Here is a 22,563-nt window from a genome sequence, read left to right as displayed (position 1 = left end):
GTGTGTGGGAGAGTTTGTGTTCATTATTGGCTGAAAGAGGGTAATTTCCTGACAGAAATTGTTTTATCTGTTTCCTTTAGTTCATTGTATGACTATGCGATACTGTAATAATAAACACTAGATGTGTTATAATTTGTACAGCTTTTGTATGTATACTTTCATTTAATAATTACAATGCTGTGTAACATTAATTCCATTTTACCAAGAAACTGAGGCTCATAGGATTAAGACATTTATCTAAAGAAATCCAAATAATAAGTTGTATGGCTAAAGCTGAGATCCAAGTCTTCTGACCACAATTCTCAAGTTTTTCACTATACAGTGTTGCTTATTCAAACTTTTAAGCGTATATAACACAAATAAACCTGACTTTGGTGTATTATTATGCTAAAGTCTACCCTTTCTGTCAGAAGAAAGAATGAACACAGCAGATAAAGGGGACCAAAGCCCCCACCCTGCCACAGTTCAATGAGCATTGCTCTCAACACTATTTAATTAATAAAGCTGTCCCTCAACTCCCCACTACAAAATGTCAAATACTTGGAAATGGTAGTATAATGTCTATTCAAATTATGAAAAATCAGCAAATTGTATCTAGGACTGTGGACCTGAATTTAATACCAAGTACTTGCTCCTTTATAAACATGAGGACATACCTCACTTCAATATCCTTTTTATTTTCAGGCAATGTTTAAAGAGAGAGAGTCTGGGGAAATGGAACACCAGTGGAGAACCTATCACTAATTTTGGTGTTTGCTCCTGCTCAAAAAATGTCCAGGTGAGATGGAATTTGGTTTCAGTGAATTAGGAAAAATAAGGCAATGAATATAGAAACTTGAAAGATCTATCAAGGTTATGGAAGACTTGCTTATAATTCCATTTTATGGAAGCTAGTAGCTCAGAGATATGGACCACAGCAACCCAAAAATACTGACTTTAAATCCAACTCGCAACAAATTTCTAAAGGTAGATAATTCTATGCTGTCCTTTGTGGAAATCAACTGAAAATGAATTTCTATTATAAGTTTAGTTCTACCCAGAAAATTGTATGTATCACCCAACAAAATGCCACCAAAACTGACATATCTGAGAATTCAGTAGGACTGCCAGTGGACAGGCAGCAGGGAAGGCAGTCATGTGTCTATCTAGAACAGAACCCCATGTGCCTTCAAGCTGCAGGAAAAATCATTTCCTAGAAGAAACAGTACAAAGCTCTTACTCTGTCTATATTCTATAGATACAGACCTTAGTTTTCTAAGTGTATTTGTTCCCCAGACTTCTAACAGAACCAAATTTACTAAGGAAGTTAAAGATGGTTGAGGAGAAAGGTCATTATTAGTTTCTAAGAGTCTCTACACTGTTAACTTACTTTCTCATAGAGAAGGAATCTAGCAACATTCTCTTCAAAGTGACATACGGTTGTAACCTGAATTGTCTTGGCACAATGCTTTAGAATAGCATTAACTAGTAAGACCAAGGATCCAACAAGGATCTTCTGGAATCCTTACATGTTAAAAAATTGGTCTTACAGAGTATTAAGTTTTTACATTTTTTAAATTCTTCATCTAATAAGCTAGTTTCTGAAATTCTTATATATTTTCTTTAGTTCACAATAAAAGGTAACTAACAGTATTTAAAATTGGAATTTGAGTAATTTTGCTTAATCAAAAAAGCCCATTTGATTTTAAATTTTTTAGCCTATTGTGCCACTTTATTTCTAGTTGCTTAATAACAATAAGGTCACTTTGCATAACTGATGCTCTATACACCAGACTTACTCTGTAGTTAAAGTCTTAAGTTTTCCAACAGAAAAAAATATATTTTATGTGCATCAAGAGATACAATTAACAGAGTAAAAAGGAAATTCAGAGTGGAAGGTGATATTTCTACTGTAGAATAAGTGACTCATTTCCAGAATATATAAAATAATTTCTACAAATCAATAATAAAAAGAGAAAATGTAACAAAATACATGAAGAGACACTTCACAGTGTCACATGCAGTTGATCAATAACTACTCGAAAAGTGTCAGGGAAAAGGCATTAGGGAAATACAAATTAAAGCCTCAAAACAATACCACTCCATACTTGACCAAAATGGTTAAACTGAAAAAGAAAGTGTTGACAAATATGAGCAGCAGCCAGAACGCTCTTACTGCACTCATGGGGATTTAATAGATGTTAAAACTTCTTGGCAATATCTATGTAGTAGTGCTGAAAACATGCATACACTAGGGTATCTGCAATTCCACTTCTATTATATTCCCATCAGAAATGTGAACAGTTTTGAGTCTGGCATTGTGGTGCAGCTGGTTATAGCACTATTTGCAATGCCATTTTCGCATGTTGGAGTCCTGCTTCAAATACTAGCTGCTTTACTTCAGATACCGCTTTCTCCTAATGTGCCTGGGAAGGCAGTGAAAGATGGGTCAAATGCTTGGGCTCCTGCCACCCATGTGGAAAATTGTGATGGAGTTCTGGCTCTTGGTTGTACCTGGGCTAGACCTGGCTGTTGTGTCCATTTGTGGAGGGAACCAGTGGATGGAAGAATTCTTTGTGTGTGTTTGTGTGTGTGTGTATATGTGTGTGTCTGTTTCTGTCTCTCTGTCTCCCTCTGCCTCTTCACCTTTCAGATAATTTAAAAAAAAAAAGAAATTGAATAATTTCACTGAGACATATAAATATTAGATATTCAGAGCATGCCTCTTTGTAATAGTTCCTCAAATGCTCACTAACAGTACAACAGAGAAATCAGTGTAATAAATTTCCACAATGAAATATATCTACAGGGGCCAGTGCCATGGCTCACTTGAATCCTCCGCCTACAGCGCCAGCAGCCCATATGGGCGCCAGGTTCCAGTACCAGCTCTCTGATGTGGCCTGGGAGGGCAGTGCAGGATGGCCGAAGTGCTTGGGCCCTGCACCCGCATGGGAGACCAGGAGGAAGCATCTGACTCCTGGCTTCGGATCGGCTCAGTGCCAGCTATAGTGGCCATTTGGGGAGTGAACCAATGGAAGGAAGACCTTTCTCTCTGTCTCTCTCTTTCACTGTCTATAACTCTACAAGTCAAATAATTTTAAAAAAAATATCTACAGCAAAATGATCTACACCTATACACATCCTATGGAAGATTCTCAAAAATATAATGAGTGAAAAGAACCAGACATACTATATTATTCCATCATAAAAATATGCAAACAGACAGGCCTTATCTGTGCTTGTTACTTTGAGGGTGATAGTGACTGGAGTGTGATGAGGGTGCTTCTAGGGTGCTGGTTTTGTCCTGTTTCCTGACATGGTTCTCGGTTACATAGGTGTGTTTAGTTTGTTAAAATTAATCAAGCAGTACATTTATAAAACATGTGCTTTTCTCTATGTGTAACATTATTTAATAAAAAGTTAAGTTTAACAAAATTACACTATAGGGGCACAGTAGGTTAAGCTACCACCTGTGAGGCTGGCATCCCATATCCGAGTACCAGTTGAAGTCCTATCTGCTCCACTTCCCACCCAGCTCCCTGCTAAATTGCTTGGGAAAGCAGAATAAGGTCCAAGTACTTGGGCTCCTGCCACTCACATGGGAGGTCCAGAAGGAGTTCCAGACACCTAGATTTGGACTGGCCCTGCAGTCTGAACCATAGCTGTTGCATCCCTTTGGGTAGTGGATAGAAGATCTCTTTCTCTGTTTTTCTCTGTCTATCCCTCTTTTTGACACTCTACCATTTAAATAAATAAATCTTTTTAAATGATTGTACTGTATACATATAAATAGCTTCCTTTAATTACTTATTAAGTCAGTGCCATTATGGACTGTGATCTTTAAGGTGATATAACCTGATATATGATGAAATTCAGCATTGATTTTTCAGAGCAACCTGCAACTTTATGTTTTCAGGATGCACAGCTGGTGTTAGCCTCACAGGGACACAGTGTGAAGGGATAAAAGGAAAAGCTGAGTAAATGTTAGATTCCTCTCAAATTAACTTCATGTCAATGAAACATGGGAAGCTACACTGAGATAAAGACTGTCAGAAAGTGCAGAAAGCATAAAAACAAGTGGTCAAAACCAAGCTTGAAACAATTATACATGGCAATGCAAAATTGAACAATGGAGGAACCTAGGTAAAGTGTATATAGGAACTTTCTCCACTATCTTTGCAACTTTCTATAAACAAAAAGAGAATATATATATATATATATATATACACACACACATATATAAGTATAAATAATACATATACATGTGCACAAAGGAGGACTTCAAAAAAGTTCTTGGAAATGCCTATTGTAAAAAAAAGTATGGATTCTAAAATGATTTTGCACCAAAATAAACTTAATTTTTTACTCCATTTCCATGAACTTTTTGGAGTGCCTTTAAACACACACACATATACACTAATATATATAATTGAGTTTTGACTTCTATGTTAGGTACCTAAAACTAATATATCTGAGCATTCTATCCACTGCTGTTCTTGTTTATTTTTATTCTTTATTTCTTTTTTTAACTTTTATTTAATAAATTTGAATTTCCAATGTACAACTTTTGAATTACAGCAGCTTTTTCCAACCCATAACCTCCCGCCCACCCACAACCATCTCATCTCCCACTTCCTCTCCCATCCCATTCACATCGAGATTCATTTTCTTTCTTTCTCTTTTTTTTTTTTGACAGGCAGAGTGGACAGTGAGAGACAGAGAGAGAGAAAGGTTTTCCTTTTTTTGCCGTTGGTTCACTCTCCAATGGCCACCGCGGCCGGCACGCTCCAGCCAGCAAACCGCGTTGATCTGAAGGCAGGAGCCAGGTGCTTCTCCTGGTCTCCCATGGGGTGCAGGGCCCAAGCACTTGGGCCTTCCTCCACTGCACTCCCAGGCCATAGCAGAGAGCTGGCCTGGAAGAGGGGCAACCGGGACAGAATCCAGCGCCCCGACTGGGACTAGAACCCAGTGTGCCAGCGCCGCTAGGTGGAGGATTAGCCTGTTGAGCCACGGCGCTGGCCAAGATTCATTTTCAATTATCTTTATACACAGAAGATCAATTTAGCATATACTAAGTAAAGATTTCAACAGTTTGCACCCATACAGAAACACAAAGTGTAAAATACTGTTTGAGTACTAATTATACCATTAATTCATATAGTACAACACATTAAGGACAGAGATCCTACATGGGGAGTATGTGCACAGTGAATCCTGTTGTTGATTTAACAATTGACACTCTTATTTATGATGTCAGTAATCATCTGAGGCTCTTGTCATGAGCTGCCAAGGTTATGGAAGCCTCTTGAGTTTGCCAACTCCAATAATATTTAGACAAGGCCATAGTCAAAATGGAATTTCTCTCCTCCCTTCAGAGAAAGGTACCTCCTTCTTTGATGGCCCATTCTTTCCACTGGGATCTCACTCACAGAGATCTTTCATTTAGGTCATTGTTTTTGTTTTTTTTTTTTACCAGAATGTCTTGGCTTTCCACGCCTGAAATACTCTCATGGGCTTTTTAGCCAGATCAGAATGCCTTAAGGGCTGATTCTGAGGCCAGAGTGCTGTTTAGGACATCTGCCATTCTATGTGTCTGCTGTGTATCCTGTTCCCATGTTGGATTCTTCTCTCCTTTTTAACTCTATCAGTTAGTATTAGCAGACATTAGTCTTGTTTATGTGATTTCCTTGACTCTTAATCCTATCATTAGCATCAATTATGAACTAAAACTGATCACTTGGACTAGTGAGATAGTATTGGTACACGCCACCTTGATGGGATTAAATTTGAATCCCTTGGCATGTTTCTAACTCTCCCATTAGGGGTAAGTCCTATTGAGCATGTGCCATGTGCCGAACTATACATCTCCTCCCTCTATTATTCCCACTCTTATATTTAACGGGGATCACTTTTCAGTTAAATTTAAACACCTAAGAATAATTGTGTGTTAATTGAAGAGTTCAACCAACGGTATTAAGTAGAACAAAAAAATACTAAAAGGAATAAAGTAGTAAGTTGTCCCTCGACAGTCAGGACAGTCATAGTGTCTATTTCACTTCAACAGGTTTCTTTTTAGGTGCTCAGTTAGATATCACTGATCAGGGGAACACATGATATTTGTCCCTTTGGGACTGGCTTATTTCACTCAGGATGATGTTTTCCAGATTCCTCCATTTTGTTGCAAATGACCGGATTTCATTTTTTTTTTTTACTGCTGTATAGTATTCTATAGAGTACATATCCCATAATGTCTTTATCCAGTCTACTTATCTATTTGAAAGTCAGAGTTACACAGAGAGAGGAGAGGCAGAGAGAGAGAGAGAGGTCTTCCATCCGCTAGTTCACTCTCCAATTGGCTGCAATGGCCGGAGCTGCACCGATCTGAAGCCAGGAGCCAGGAGCTTCTTCCAGGTCTCCCATGTGGGTTCAGGGGCCCAAGGACTTGGGCCATCTTCTACTGCTTTCCTAGGCCATAGCAGAGAACTAGAGCAGCCGGGTCTTGAACTGGTGCCCATTTAGATTGCCAGTGCTTCAGGCCAAGGCATTAAACCACTGCACCACAGTGCCAGCCCCTTATTCTTTATTTCAAAGGCTGGTAGTGGGGGGAGATGGGGAGAGAGAGAGAGAGAGAGATCGAGAGAGAGAGAGATCTTATATCTGCTGGTTTATTATACGTGTATCAACTAGAACTTGGCCAGGCCAAAGCAAGCAGCAAAAAACAACATCAGGGGTTCCCACATGGAAGTCAGGGACCTAGGGACTTAAGCCATCACCTCCAACCTCCCAGTATACACATTAGCAGGAAGCAGAAGCAGAATTGGGACTGGAACACAGACACTGACATGAGATGCAAGTGTCCTAAAAGGAGTTTGACTGCTGCACCAAATGCCCACCCTCTGCTAATGTTCTTCTCATTCAGGGGGTAAACATGTTTTTCTCCCTCTGCTTGAATTATGGAGGGAATTTTGAGTCATCTTAATTGTTAATGTTATTCTCCAAAAATATTAAGCTTGTCAGCACAGTGAAAGAACTATCATACACACTAACTTGGGTTCTTTTTGTCTCTGAGTTCCAAACACATGTATATATACAACATGATAATTACTTGTATTGTTTTGTCATAGGCAAGATGACTTCTTTTTTGAAGCTCTTTAGAGTCAAAGCTCTTTACAGTCTTATCACACCCTACTGGTTGCAGAAATAGACAGATCAAGAGACTGAAACTCCTTGACATTGTTTACTTAACTTGCACAGTCTTATCCAGACAGAACTTAATTTTTAACTTTATTTTCCAGGAATGTCCTCAATTTAATTATTCTCCACCTCATAGAAGAACTTATTCTTCTCAAGTAATTTATAACCTCACCGGGCACCGCATGGAAAATTATCTTATATCAACTGCAAATGAGTTTGTCCAAAAAAGGTAAAGCACTCTGTTTCAAATGCACTTCATTTTCTAACTTAATGGTATATGACTTCTAAACTTGACACAAAAAAAGTGCAGATTTCTATTGATTATGTACATGGTTAAATTCTTAGTTTTACCTAAACAATCTTGGATATTGAAATTTATATAATGACTAAATGAAGATTCATTGCAACTGAAAAGCATTGTTTTTTTTCAGTACTGGGAAAAAGTATTGTTAAATTTGTACATTTTTTTTTCTTGAGTCGAGAAATTATGGACAGAATTTACTAGCTCAAAGGATTATAAATCATGCTATTGGTGACAATTGACCTTAGTTCAAGTAGAAATATTTCTAAATTCAGCGTGCAATATCTGTTAATAAACAGAATGTTCTCAGGTATAGCAAGGCCACAGATGTGTACCAATGCCACCTGAGTGTTTACCATGGCTATAAGTTCATAAAGCTTAAAATCATTCCTGTTTTCTCCTTTCCTCCATTTCTTCTCTCCTGTTTCTCAATTTACATAAATGATTAATATTCACTGCAAAATAATTAAAAAGTACAGGTAAGACAAAAGAAAGAAAAAGTATTATTTCTGTACCCAACTGTAACCACCATTGATATTTTGGTGTATATGTTTGCAGAAACATTCTAGTCATTGATATATATGGATATATTTTCAACAAAATGGGTTTATTATAAACAAAATAAAACTTGCCTTAAAAATCCTAAACGATATAACATGATGTAATTTGCATGTCAAAACACAAATCTCTACAGCATCCTATTAGGGCAGTGGTCACAAGATCATTCTAGGTGATGGCACCATTATTTATTTGACTCAATCCTAATTTAGTGGAAATGTAAATTAATCTATTCTTAATATTACTGCTTGGATTTTAAAACCATTTTGGTTTTAGGATACTATGAAATGATAGTGGCTAAGTAGATCAAATTACCCTTCAAATATCCAGGAAGAAAAAAAGTATAGCACTAAGGGACAAGCTGGGGGGGGGGGGGGGTTTGGGGCATAGCAGAAACAGCACCATTTTGAAGAAAATAAGAACTGTTGTTACTTAGTATTTTTCAACCAAAAATGACATCAAAGCACTGAAATAGAAAGATTTTTGTGCTAATACAGGGATCAGTTAAGATGGAACAATTGGTTAGATTACATGTTGCTCAATTTCAGGTTGATCATTGGATCTGTGCAAATGGTTAGAACTTTTCACCTCTAGATACCATGTACATTTTTAAAAAAACTTTTTAGTAAATATAAATTTTCAAAGTACAGCTTATGGATTACAATGGCTTTTTCCCCCCCATAACTTCCCTCCCACCCGCAACCCTCCCAACTCCCGCTCCTATATGACAAAGGGAGTCAATAAAAACATAAAATATTTTTCAGGCATAAAAATTTATTTCATATTGTAAATGTGTTCTCAATGGAAAGAAACAGGTTGAATTGCTAGTCAGATGTTTTGATCAACTTATGAAGATTTTTTTCCATTAGTACAAATATAAATTTTGTTTCTCTATTTAGATACGGAGGTTGGAGTTTTGGGCTGCCTTTGACTACAGACCTTCGTTTTGATATAACAGCGGTTCCTGCCAATAGAACACTTGCCAAGGTAAATTATGATGTTCCTCCTGGATGTCATACAAGTGAGAGTATGAAATTGATGTGTTTAAGCATTTTCACAAGGTACTAAAAAAAGGGTATGATCACTTTGACATTTTGCATACCACATAGTACAGTGATTTCAATCCATTGTGTATACCCTATAGAACAAGTATACGTAGCATCAGCATATGTGTACAAAACTGTACCTAATGACATCTCATATAATAGCCAGAAACACAACTCCAAACACCCATATGCAGTTGAAGAAAGAAATCATTTCATAGTAATCCAAACTCTCAGCAAAGAATTCATATTAATATTTTAAGCAAAATACCAAAAATATTATTAATAAGCAAAAGAAATGACATAAAGGAATACATAGATTACAGTTGCATTTACTACAGGCTTCAAAATTAGGCAAAACTCACCCATATTGGATAAGGGAAAGGGAGAGAACTATCATTTGGAAGGACCAGAGGCTCAGGGAGAGGATATTTTAGAGGCTGGAACTTTTTATTTCTCAACTTGGGTGATGGTTCAATGGGTCTGCCCTTCAAAATTTTTTGTTATATCATACATTTATGTTTTATGCACTTTTCTTTTCCTTTTGCATATTCCATAACTTATTAGAGAATGGAAATGCATGAGGAGACTTCAAGAAGTTTATGGAAATTGGAATTAAAAGATAAATTTTGGAGCTGATGCTGTGGCATAGTGGGTAAAGCCAGTTCAAGTCCCAAATACTCTACTTCTGATCCAGCTCCATGCTAATGTGCCTGGGAAAGCAGTGGAGGATGGCCCAAGTACTTGGGCCCCTGCACCCACATGGGAGACCTAAAGGAATCTCCTGGCTCCTGGCTTTGGTTCAGCCCAGTTCTGGCTGTTGCAGCCATTTGGGAATGAACTAGCAGATGGAATATCTTTACCCTTGCCCTCTAACTCTGCCTTTCAAGTAAATAAATAAATCTTTTTTAAAAAGATGTTTATTTGGTACAATTTTTTAAATCCCTGATTAATTTTTTCATAACATATTATTTTCCAAGAACTTTTTGAAGCCCCATATAGTTAGCCTTTCTTCTTAAAGCACATGGAAATTTAACTGAAGTTTATGGAGATAAATAATCTGGTTGGCATTATTTTTTTCAAGATCATGAGCTTTCAAACAATCAGAGTCATAGAATCAGATATGTGAATACCTATATAATTGATGGTAGTCTTAGAGATTTTAAATTGTTCTTCACATAGTTCTCATTTGCTAGTAAGAGACATTTACAATCTTGGGGGGGGGTGATAGGAACACCGATATTCATTTAGTAACAGTTATACACCAGCCACTAGTATCACTTATTATACAAACTAATTGCCTGCTCACAATATCTCTATGAAATAGATACAGGTATTATTGCGCCTATTTTCACAAAGTCATGTAGAAAGTAACTAGTAATGTATTTTTATTTATCCCTCCCTCTCTCCACACAGAGTAAATAGTCTTGCATAAACAAAGGAGTTTCTGATGTACAATAATTTCCCCATAGATAAAATATGTAATTTTGAATTACCAGCAGACTTTCTTGAATTGCACCAATACTTTAACCCCTCTTTCAACATAGAAGGTAAAGGCCGGCGCCGTGGCTCAACAGGCTAATCCTCCGCCTTGCGGCGCCGGCACACCGGGTTCTAGTCCCGGTCGGGGCACCGATCCTGTCCCGGTTGCCCCTCTTCCAGGCCAGCTCTCTGCTGTGGCCAGGGAGTGCAGTGGAGGATGGCCCAAGTGTTTGGGCTCTGCACCCCATGGGAGACCAGGAGAAGCACCTGGCTCCTGCCATCGGATCAGCGCGGTGCGCCGGCCGCAGCGCGCTACCGCGGCGGCCATTGGAGGGTGAACCAACGGCAAAAGGAAGACCTTTCTCTCTGTCTCTCTCTCTCTCACTGTCCACTCTGCCTGTCAAAAAAAAAAAAAAAAAAAAAAATTTAAAAAAAAAAAAAAAAACATAGAAGGTAAAGATAGTCAATATCTTGTGGGTTAAAATAGGAATAGAAAATTAGTAGGGAATTTTCAAGTTATTGATCTTATTGCCAAGGCCACAGTGTTTATATTCTATTTCTTTCTCCAGCCTGGTCCATGTGCCATTTATTTTTATTATCATTATTGACAGCCAGGACACCTTGCTGTAGTCTCAAGCACCTTTGTCGATCTACCACAGAGATGGAGATAACAATGAATTCTCCAGTTTATTTCAGGCTTTGTCTATAGAGAGGGTCCAGAATAATAACTTAGTGCTATCACACAGAACAACTATCTTCCTAATCTCTGCCCATCTCTAATTTAGAAACTTACAGGCTTTTGGTCAGTATCTTCCAAGATGAAATGGGTTATTGGGATTTTGGAGCTCTTATTTTCAACAAAAATAAGGTAACTTATTAGCTATTAAGACAGGTTAATTGATCTTGCCTTCTTTTGGTATTCAACAGGTGTGGTACGATCCAGAGGGCTACCACTCCCTTCCAGCTTACCTCAATAGCCTGAACAATTTCCTCCTGCGAGTTAATATGTCAGAATACGATGCTGCCAGACATGGTAAAGTTATTTACATTGTAGCATCTTGGATTCCATCTTTTGCTACGTTCTCTATAAAAATGCACCTTATATTCTAATTCCTTCCAGTGGTGGGTATTTTAGTGCACCTAAATCACAGGTCTTTAAAAGGAGTTTGAAAGTAGTAACTATCACCAGATAGAACATTCTGGATAGTCCCCTTAATTTCAGGCTAATTTAGTTGCCTAGTTTATCAAGTCAGGATAGTCAGACTGACTTCATACCCACATCTGATAGTTGTAGCTCATAAGTAAATATTTTTAACTTATTTACTTGTCTGTTAGCTAATGTTTTAGAAAATACATTGTAAAAATTGTTCACACAAAGACAAAATTTTTAGAACAAAAATTTCTACACTTGACTTAAAGCGTTACTATTTATTGAGCACTTACCATATAAACATGCTTCATATGAAATACTGCTGATCCTTACAGTACCCTTCAGGGTGAATATCATTGTTCCCCATTGCTGTTTCCCTGACACTCAGAAGTGGAATTTGAATCAAGGGCTGTCTGACTCCTTTCTGTTCATTTATCTAGTCCTTCATAGCGTGTCTCTGAATTCATCCCGGTTCACATCACTTGGTTTCCCAAGAGGCTTCCATATAGTTTTTAAGTTAAGGTTTGGAATATTAAGAGATTGATTTTTCTGATTCAATCACTGCTCATACCATTTCATCTTCTTGCATTTTGGTCAAATGTTTTTTCCATACTGATTTTTAACACTAAGGATGTGGAAAAACTGAGTAACACCTTTGCTGTCCTAGATTCAGTTTCAGGCAAGCCTGCTAAGTAGGAAAAAAAAAGACACAAAATATCTTTTAAAAATACTGACATGTGCTTTTCTTTCATCTCCCTGTTGTTGGGCATAATAGTGTGGGCCAGATGTACTGGTGATTACAGAAGTAAATGAAGTAAATTGTAGAGTCAAATATTCATTCCAGCAACAGACTTTAGGCTTCATAATTTCCAAGACAACACTATATTTTTCCCCAACTGCTTTGGTATTTTCTTAGCAGGAGTAACCATGAGGAAAATAGAAAAATTGATGGTCTGTAGGGTTAGAGTATCTGCAAAGGCATGGTCAAAAGTAGTAAATTAAATTAAAAGCCGGGTAGGTCTAGTGTAACCTGCTTTTAAATACTATTGAACATTTGACTTTTAATAGGATGTCTTATTCAGAGAAAAACATATGCATTTCTGTGACAGATAATGAAAGTTTGAGAACGATGGAAATGAATAGGGGAATCTGTAGCAAAGATATAGAGAACAAAAGACAAATGCTACCTTTGAAGGGTCAGCGTTTTGAAATCTGTACTCTAGCTCTCTCCCTAGACCAAGGCAGTCCGGGTCATTCCAGACACCAGCAGGCTTGCTCTACCTCCTACCACTGTACTTAAGTTACACAATTCTCAAACATAAACTTTATATTGATCCTAAACTGAAATTTATTTTTTAATTTAAAAATAAGGCTTTGCTTGAGTTATAAAAAGATTAGTATTTATGTACTTTCTAGTCTTTATTAATTTTCTTATATAGACTTATGAAAAGGGTAGCTTTCCAACCTCTCTGCAAAGTGTTTTATTTATTTCAAAGACAAAAATCCATATCACCCTAAAATACTGTTTTGTTTCATAATGTAGTTATGGGGTTTACCATGGTAACATTACTTGTCTTTAAAAATGAATCTAATTATTCTCCTACCCCCTCCCTCTGAAACACTACTTATTTGAAGGCATTTTTGTTAGATTCTGCATGAATTGAGATTTTAGTCCAGTTGTAAAATTGATTTTCTTTGAATCCTAACATACTAATAAAATCTTTTAATTAGTAATCCTTTGCAATGTCAATATCTATTATATACACGTGGTTCCCTCTAGTGGCTAATTTAATATGAGAAGTCTGTTCTTAGCAAAAAATACAGATTTTTTTTTTCTACAAAATGTTGTATAACTCAGCTCTTTTTCAAAAATTCTAACACGTTGCCCCTTCTGTGCCAATGTTTATTCAAAACCTTTTTTTTTTGTACTAGTTGCAATGGTCAATGGAATGTATCTCATTTTAGGTTTAAAACTCTAGAGACAACAGAAAACATTATTTTTAATAAATACTGTATGTGAGGAAGTTATTGATCAAAATTTTAAGATTTGATTTGGTTTAATAAGCATTCATTGACTAACTGCTGTACTGAAGACATTATTTTGGATGTACAGAATTTACAGAGTTGATTCTAATATAGAGCCAAAACCCTGACATATTTACAAAAAATACGTATATTAAAACAACTGGTTTTCCAGGTTTTTGCATGGAGAAATAAAATATATTTGCAAAGATTCTTCTGATGAAGTAGAATATTTCTTATTTCTGTAATACAAAAGAGAAGTAAAAGTTTCCTACTGCTTATATTATTATTTAGCAACAGGATTTAAGTAGGGCCCCATGGAAAATTGAATTTCCATTTTAAATGGGTCCATTAACTTACAGAAAAAATAGGAAAAGTACATTCCTTATGATGTGACTAAAATTATAGTTCAAATTTATTTTTGCTGTTAGTTTACTTGTATACTTTATATTTTTTAACACAAAACCATTGTAGGACTCAACTTCAAAACATATCACAATCCATGAAATAGGAATTATAAGTACATTAATGTAGAGAATATATCTTTAAAATCATTTGTACTATGCATATATAGATGCTGTGCAAGGGACTTAGTCGTTTAAAACAATAAACATACTATACAAGCAGTAAGTTCTCTTTTAGTTTGTAACTCTGATTGAACAAGCATTTAGGGGAAAGCCTCACTTCCATCCCAAGCCAATCTTGTCTACAGTTACCAGAGAATGCAGACTTTGCATTTTTACTGTGCTTCTTTGGGAAACTGTTGCCAGATCATTTTTGATTCCAGCTAATCAAGGCCCTCTAAGAATTCGGGGAAAGAGCCTTGCTCCTAACTCAGAATGTATAGACAACTCTAAGAAATCCAGATAATTTGAGACTATATTGAAATTAAGTGACAACTTTTCTGGAGCAAGCAAATATCATTGAATCGTCCTGGTCCTTTATGTTGCACTAAAAATGCCTTTGGTCTAGCTGAAGCTCTGAAACCCTGCTCTGAAAGAGCTCTAGAAAGACAGGCATTTTAAAAGTAGTAGAGGAGGAGAGTATTTCCCTGTCACAGCCATAGCACAGTGAGGAAGAATAAGGTGTTGTCTGTTCTTTAGGGGTCCCTCCTATAATGGGCCCAACCTTAGAGCTGCTTATTTCAAAATCCTGCATTTCTGAAGCACTGGTAAATACAAATATACATGTGACCAGATAGAAGGGAATAGAAAAATAATTATTTAAATGTAATAGAGAGGAAAATGCAATATAAGAAATGTAAATTCTTGATCCCCTCCTTCTAAAGAAAACTTTTTATGAGGGCACCACTAACTGTGTGACATTGATAAAATCAGGAGGAAAATCATTTTCTTTTAAAAGAGGATCCCCAAAGTAAGATTCTTTAGATCAGAGCATAGGAAGGAAAGTATATACATTATTCATTTAAAAATAGGTATTTTTTGATTAACTGAATATCTACTAATAGAAAAATTGTCTCTTTTTAAAGGTATCATCATGTATAGCCATCCTTATCCTGGAGTACAAGACCAAGAACAAGCCACGTAAGCAGATAAAAGTGCAATAAATGGAAATCACAGTTGTATCTGATTTAATGTCAGTCTAGATGGGCTGGTAAAATAAGTCACCAGCTGGGATAAAAGGAAGTTTCTGAAAGCATGTTGAGTGGGGTTGCCAAGTGGAGCCTGTTGACTGCAGATTCAGAGTCTGCAGCTTTCATGAGACAAGTATCTAAGTTCTTCATCACTTCAACTTCCTTCCAATTGCATAGCATTTAAGTGCAATTTCTGTGATAAAGAGCCATATATCCTTGGCCTACCCTGTAACCCTTGGAGACTGAAGTTTTTGTATCAAATATTCCTAGTTAATTCAGATGCACAGAAATTACATTTTTTTCCAGGGTCACAGGAGAATTATGTGGAAAGATATTCCCTAGTTGCCTTGCAGGAAGCCTTTGTGTCACAGACAATGCTCGCATTGTTTGGTTGATAGCTTTAGTCAGGAATCTTGAAAGGAAAGGAATTCCACAAACTTAAGTGTGTTTTCCTCTCCCTGTTGCTCTCTATAGAATCAGCAGTTTAATCGATATTTTAGTGGCACTGTCCATCCTAATGGGCTACTCCGTCACCACCGCCAGCTTTGTCACTTACGTTGTAAGGGAGCATCAGACAAAAGCCAAGCAGCTGCAGCACATTTCAGGCATTGGTGTGACGTGCTACTGGGTAACAAACTTCATATATGACATGGTGAGTAACCCTAGCAGGAGAGACAGGATGAATTTGGATAGGAAGCATCTGTTTTATATTCAAGAGTTATTTACTCTATTTTATTCATATTATAATTATAAATAGAGTATACCAAGAAAAACAATTTGAATCAGATTGACATTCTGCCAGTGGTTGAAGGAAAGAGAAACCCACCTTCCCCCAGCTCTGTGGGCTCTAGTAAATTCCCTGGAGCACTTGTTAAAATACAGATTCCTGGGCCTCACTCTGGAGCTATTAAATGCATATCATGGGAATGGAGCATGGAGAATATGCATTTTTAATGAGATCCCTTAGGAGATTTTTAAGTACATCTGGAAGCCACTACTCTGAAGAAATGTAAGCCTAGCATCATAATAGCCTTACTCAATAGTGTCAAATAATCAAGTTTATACAAATTTAATCAACCAGTAGTGAAAAATTTGAAGTAGCAGCCCCTGCTGAATAACGTATAGAGATTAGTAGGGAAAGAAAAGATATATTTTATTGACACCTCTCTCATTTGCATAAGATGGCTCCAAAGTTCATGTGGTTTTCCTTGATTCTAAGTGTGCCAGGGCTGGCCAAAAGCCCACGATTATACATTTGCCTCATGATTATGGTGAAATTGGCCAAGTTGCTCTGGAGATAACTGGCTTGAAGAGCTGGAGAGTAATTAACTGCATATCCATTTTGTTAATGTATCCAGTGAGGTCTGAAATGTGTTTGTTATAGAAGTCAAATCTAAAAGAATGGTAATGATTGCTCTGGACTTAATAGGAGCTTTAATGTTAAGAAAGCTTCAAGTACACACCTCTGTGAAAGTCTCCTTGTATTTTAGATTCTGTTGTCTTCTATCTGGTGCTCATTTCAATTTAAGAGATTCAATTCCCTCCTCTCTCATTAAATTACACCATTGTAATTTTGCTTGCTTCTCGCTGCAGATTCCTTAGCATTTAATATTTCTACTTGCCAACAAGACTTTGCATTCTTTGTTCATACACCAGCGATTCCAAGAATGTGTGAGACTACTGTTTTTCACAGAGTGACTCACGCTGGTAACCAAGTATCTATATCAACCACCTGAGAGAGTTGCAGGATTCAAAACTAAATTAATACTTTGAGGATTGAATCTAATGCCAAGATGCCTGGCTGTCATCTTTCTTAGTGAACCTCTGTCACTGAATGATCCCAAGTCTTAAAGCTCAAGGCAGGAACACCACAGACTTCTTGGGTATCTAGAAACATGATGACTACCTTGACTTCATACGGAAGGAGACAAATTCTCAAGTGAAATCCATGTAAAATAAGCTGATCATTATAAAAAATGGAAACAAAAATAAAAATTCATTCTTTCAAATGTTTCTAGGTGTTTTGTTGCATGAGTTATAGATGGGCTATACATTTTTTTGAAAAATACTTGCCATATAGTAAATGTTGTTTTGCATATTCCCCTAGGTCTTCTACTTGGTACCTGTAACATTTTCAATTGGTGTCATTGCAATTTTCAAGTTACCTGCCTTCTATAGTGAAAACAACCTAGGTGCTGTATCTCTCCTGCTTCTGCTGTTTGGGTAAGTTGCTGATGAAAAATGAAAGAAGAATTTACAAAACTCAATGCTCCTGGACACAAGTAGAACCTAAATATTATTAGTTAATTTCCAGTTGTCTTACGGTTTCATTTGACATGAATGATGACTAACAGTACATTACATTTGTTAGTCTATAGTCTGTGAACCATAAAATACCTCTGAAAATTAATGCTGCTATTATTAATTGCAATACCTAACATTAATGAGTACTTATTGGATGCCAAGTGTCATGTGTATCAATTTACAAATGTAATCTAATTTATACAAAAAAGGCTTTATGATGAGCAGAAATATGTATACATGTGTGAATTTATGTTTTTACACATTATATATACTTTCTATCACTATATAATATATCTTCATATAAATTCATATACATTTATTTTTAATTATTTTGTTACTGATGTCTAAGGGCACACATATAACACTGATGTTTCTGTATTAGGCTAATACATGATGATATAATCAATAACTAGTGTAACAATTCTTCGTGCCCTAAATACAGAGGTAGTATTCCTTAATTAGCAATTTTAGGTGATTCAGGGCCTCTCTGTCTCTTGTTCCTTTCACTCTATTTAATCACTTCAAAAATTTCTCAAGTCTCTACTCATACATGCTATCTAGCCTCTAACCATGCTGTTTCTGCTTAGTTACCTTACATTGATGTCATTAATTTTCCTCAGCTTTAAATGATATGATTTATACTGATTATACCCATATTTCTAAGCAACAAAAATTCCTGCCTGCTCCAGATAATACCATCTCCAGAGGGGATTAATTTGTAATAGATTCTTATTGTCATTTGATAAACATTCTTTGGATGCCTTTTTTTTTTTTGGTCAAAAAGAGGTTGAAAGAGAGATCTGGTGCCAAGGCTTGGCAACTTATCCCTGATGTGAATTTTTACTTTGGACATCATCTAAGTTTTAATTTTATTATATTATAAAATAGAATGATTAAGACAGAATTTTGATTCTCAGTATTATTAACCTACAGATATGCAACATTTTCATGGATGTACTTACTGGCTGGGCTCTTCCATGAAACAGGAATGGCCTTTATCACTTACGTCTGTGTCAACTTGTTTTTTGGCATCAATTCCATTGTTTCCCTGTCCGTGGTATACTTTCTTTCCAAGGAAAAGCCTAATGATCCGGTAAGATCTTTTATTAGTCTGTGAAACTTCAGTGAATGTATCAAAAGTGTTAACATGTTCAAGGTGAAAATTTTTCTTTATTCTGCATTCTTTAAATAGCAAAGAAGAATATGATTGAATTCTATTAAATTTAGGAGAGAATAAAGTACAGCTTTTAAAAATTCTTTCTAAGGCTCTATCTAGGTTATTGCTGATTATAAGTGTCAAAACTATTGACATTTGATAGGGCTTAAATGGGGTGACAGAAGTGAAATCAGATATATTATATAGCTCTGCATAAATCATGCAAACAATTAGCTAAACATTTTACTCATTAACAAATCTTCATGGTCTGCTAGTGACAAGGACAATAATGGCTTATTCATATGACTATAGGTTAAAATTCATTCGAACATTCACACAGAAAAAAACCTAATTCACTCCCTTTCAATCATGTATTGGAATCTACTTCATTGTAAGCATCACTTTCCATTCAAAACTGACGATTATGATTAGTGAGAAGAGAAGTACTAACAGTGCAAAGCAATTGAACAGAAAAGAATAGAAAGGAAATGAAGTGAGCTGAGAAATAGATAAGCACACTTTAGGAGGAGGAAGAAAATTCATGAGGAGGAAGTAGTTGGCTCCAAATGTGAGTAACATGAAAACGAGCCTTTCACCCTTCTTTGAGATGTTGGCCATCCTTCCATTTCATTTCAGTATTTTAGTCCTGTTCAAGTAGGAATTACCTTAGGTTCTGAAACTTTATGTAAATGAAGTACCTCCTTCACACAGGCACCTACTAATACCATTTACATCCAGCATCTTCTCTAGTTTTATATTCCAAATGTCTAAGGTAGGTTTAGAAGATATTTTATCTCCAAGATTAGGTCCAACAGCTTAGGCTGCCACAAGAAAAATACAACCCTTCTGCCATTTGTTTATAGTAAACATTTGATGCCGGTGCCGCGGCTCACTAGGCTAATCCTCCGGCTTGTGGCACCGATCCTGTCCCGGTTGCCCCTCTTCCAGGTCAGCTCTCTGCTGTGGCCAGGGAGTGCAGTGGAGGATGGCCCAATGCTTGGGCCCTGCACCCCGTGGGAGACCAGGAGAAGCACCTGGCTCAGCGTGCCTACCGTGGCAGCCATTGGAGGTGAACCAACCGCAAAAGGAAGACCTTTCTCACTGTCTCTCTCTCTCTCACTGTCCACTCTGCCTGTCAAAAAAAAATAAAAAATAAAAATAAAAAAAAACATTTGATGCAAATTCAGCATACGTGTAAGATAAATCTCAATCTAGATTACCAAACTTCACAGATTTCAATATTTATCCATATCTAGTTTAAATATTTTTTGTCAATTTTTGGAAGCATAACATTGAAATTTATCTTTGTTTCCTTATTTCAGACTTTAGAACTTATTTCTGAAACCCTCAAGCGCATTTTCCTGATTTTCCCACAATTCTGTTTTGGCTATGGTTTGATTGAACTTTCTCAACAACAGTCAGTCTTAGACTTCTTAAAAGCATATGGAGTGGAATACCCAAGTGAAACCTTTGAGATGGATAAACTGGGAGCAATGTTTGTGGCTTTGGTTGCTCAGGGTACCATGTTCTTTCTCTTACGACTCCTAATCAATGAGTGGCTAATCAAGAAATTCAGGTAAATAATGAAAATATAGTGTTTGATATTAATGATGGAATTGAATTAAAAATACTCAGTGAGGGGTCAATAGTCTATTTTCTCTTAGTAATTTGAACATATTTTGCTCAAGAAACTTCCAAAAATTGAAGCATGATTCACCATTCACTTCATTCTAGTAAATAGTTATCTAACCTTCCTATGTATCTGCAAGTATTGCTGTAGAGTGAGAAAATGTTGTTAGCCATAAAGAGATTGAGATTCATTGGTGGAGAGAAGATATTTGCATAAAGAGAAGATACAGTCTTTGAGTTGAATTTGGAAGTTTGGAGTTTCATAGGCAGAAACGGGAGAGGATAGAGTATATATCATTTTGAAAATGAGTTGGGGAAAAGCAAATGATAACTTGAGGATAGCATCACAAATTAAAACAAATGCACATACCACTAACCTAGTCATTCCATTTCTGTAAATTTTTCCAATAGATATACTCACATGTGTAGAATTATGCATGTATAAAATTATTCATCCTTATAACCATTTCTAGTAGTGAAAGTATAGACATAACGTCTATGTCCTTAATTCAGACACTAGGTAAATCAACTACATACATGCATTCATAGATATAATACTAATCTGCAATTAGAAAGTTGGATATAGTTCTCCATGCAATATTTAAGATTTTCTTTAATATATATTAAATGAAAAATACAAGTTTCAGAACTAAGTGTAAAGTATATTACCATTTGCTTTAAAAAGAAATGTGTATCATTTATATACACCTATCCATAGACTCTCTCTAATGTTAGTGCTTTTGGTGATGAAAACAATATGTAGTAGAAAGGCGATTTAATTTTCACTATACATTCTTCAATACCATTTGATTTTTATATCATGTATATTATATTGCATATAAAAATGAAACATTTTGAAAGATTTATTTATATATTTGAAAGGCAGAGGTACAGAGAGAGAGAAGGGGAGACACAGAGAGGTCTTCCATCCTCTGGTTCAGTCCCTAAATTGCCCCAATGGCTGGAGCTGGGCCAGTCCAAAGCCAGAAACCAGGAGCATCTTCTGGGTCTCCCACATGGATGCATGGGCCCAAGTATTTGGGCCATCTTCCACTGCTTTCCCAGGCACATTAGCAGGGAACTAGATCAGAAGTGGAGCAGCCAGGACTCGAACTGGTGCCCATCTGGGATGCTGGTACCCCAGGTGGCAGCTTTATGTGCTACATCACTGCACTGGTCCTAAGTTCTTAATTTTAACAGTGGAACTGCAATCACTTAAGGCATGGAAAGCAAAATCTATTTCTGAAATATCATGGTGAGTTTGGTGAAAAGTCTATGCTAATTTTCAAGTTATTTAAGTAGCATAATATGCATATATAACACATTTAAGAGAAGCCTAAATACTATGGTACGCTTTCAGTGAAGAGAAAACCCATTAAAACATGTCAAAATCCAAGGGCATCATTTAAAAATCACTGGTATAAAATAATTGATGTAAAATCACTGGGTCTATTTTTAGACTCTTCCTCAGAAAATTTAATTCTTCACCTGTAATGGAGACAACAGATGAAGATGAAGATGTGCAGGCTGAGAGATTAAGAGTTGAGAGTGGTGCAGCTGAATTTGACCTGGTCCAACTCCATCGTCTCACAAAGACCTACCAGCTTATCCACAAAAAGATTGTAGCTGTAAACAACATCAGTATTGGGATACCTGCTGGAGAGGTAACTGTTTTCCTTCTAACTGTCCTTTTTATTGGTAAAATTAGTAATACATACCTTTTTTTCTAGAATTATGAGTCAATCTATGAATATTTCCATATATAAATACAAATTTCTATTTATGTGTAAATATATATACATATATTTATTTCACAAATGTCCACATGTTATTTGCCTGATAAGTGTTCTCTCTTGGCAGAGAGGAATCACCAGCTCCTACTGTCCAGCAAGTCCTTGAGTCCCTTTTCATATTACTGTCTTCCCTACAGGGAACGTTCAGTCATGAAGTCCATTTAGGGTGCTCTCTCAAGTTTTAATTTCCAAACTTCTTGAAAAAATCAGCATAAAAGTATCAGAAGTTTTCAGAAGTGAGGTCCTAGAACTGCATCCATTTTTATTCTTGCTGTTTTCATAGAGCAGTGTTAAGGCAGCTTTGAAAGGAGAAAGAGAATATGGCTATCTCCCTTAGTTTTTAGAGCAGAGCTATAAA

The 22,563-nt window shown here is 36.4% G+C and overlaps 1 protein-coding gene across 1 annotated transcript in view; it reads left to right on the top strand.

Annotated features, from left to right (window-relative positions):
- Positions 1-22,563, top strand: part of ABCA12 (ATP binding cassette subfamily A member 12) — a 183,908-nt gene that overhangs the window by 147,291 nt on the left and 14,054 nt on the right. Inside the window, exons 36-45 of the mRNA XM_062201848.1 lie at positions 685-778; positions 7,275-7,402; positions 8,932-9,019; positions 11,485-11,590; positions 15,219-15,273; positions 15,798-15,975; positions 17,431-17,546; positions 18,561-18,720; positions 20,106-20,359; positions 21,872-22,076. Of these exons, the coding sequence (XP_062057832.1) occupies positions 685-778; positions 7,275-7,402; positions 8,932-9,019; positions 11,485-11,590; positions 15,219-15,273; positions 15,798-15,975; positions 17,431-17,546; positions 18,561-18,720; positions 20,106-20,359; positions 21,872-22,076 (1,384 nt within the window). The remainder of the gene's footprint in view (positions 1-684; positions 779-7,274; positions 7,403-8,931; positions 9,020-11,484; positions 11,591-15,218; positions 15,274-15,797; positions 15,976-17,430; positions 17,547-18,560; positions 18,721-20,105; positions 20,360-21,871; positions 22,077-22,563) is intronic.

This window comes from Lepus europaeus, chromosome 1 (assembly GCF_033115175.1).
Source record: "Lepus europaeus isolate LE1 chromosome 1, mLepTim1.pri, whole genome shotgun sequence".
In the NCBI taxonomy this organism is placed as follows: domain Eukaryota; kingdom Metazoa; phylum Chordata; class Mammalia; order Lagomorpha; family Leporidae; genus Lepus; species Lepus europaeus.
Note: the sequence above shows the minus strand (reverse complement) of the source record. Positions and strands in the feature narration are given on the sequence as shown.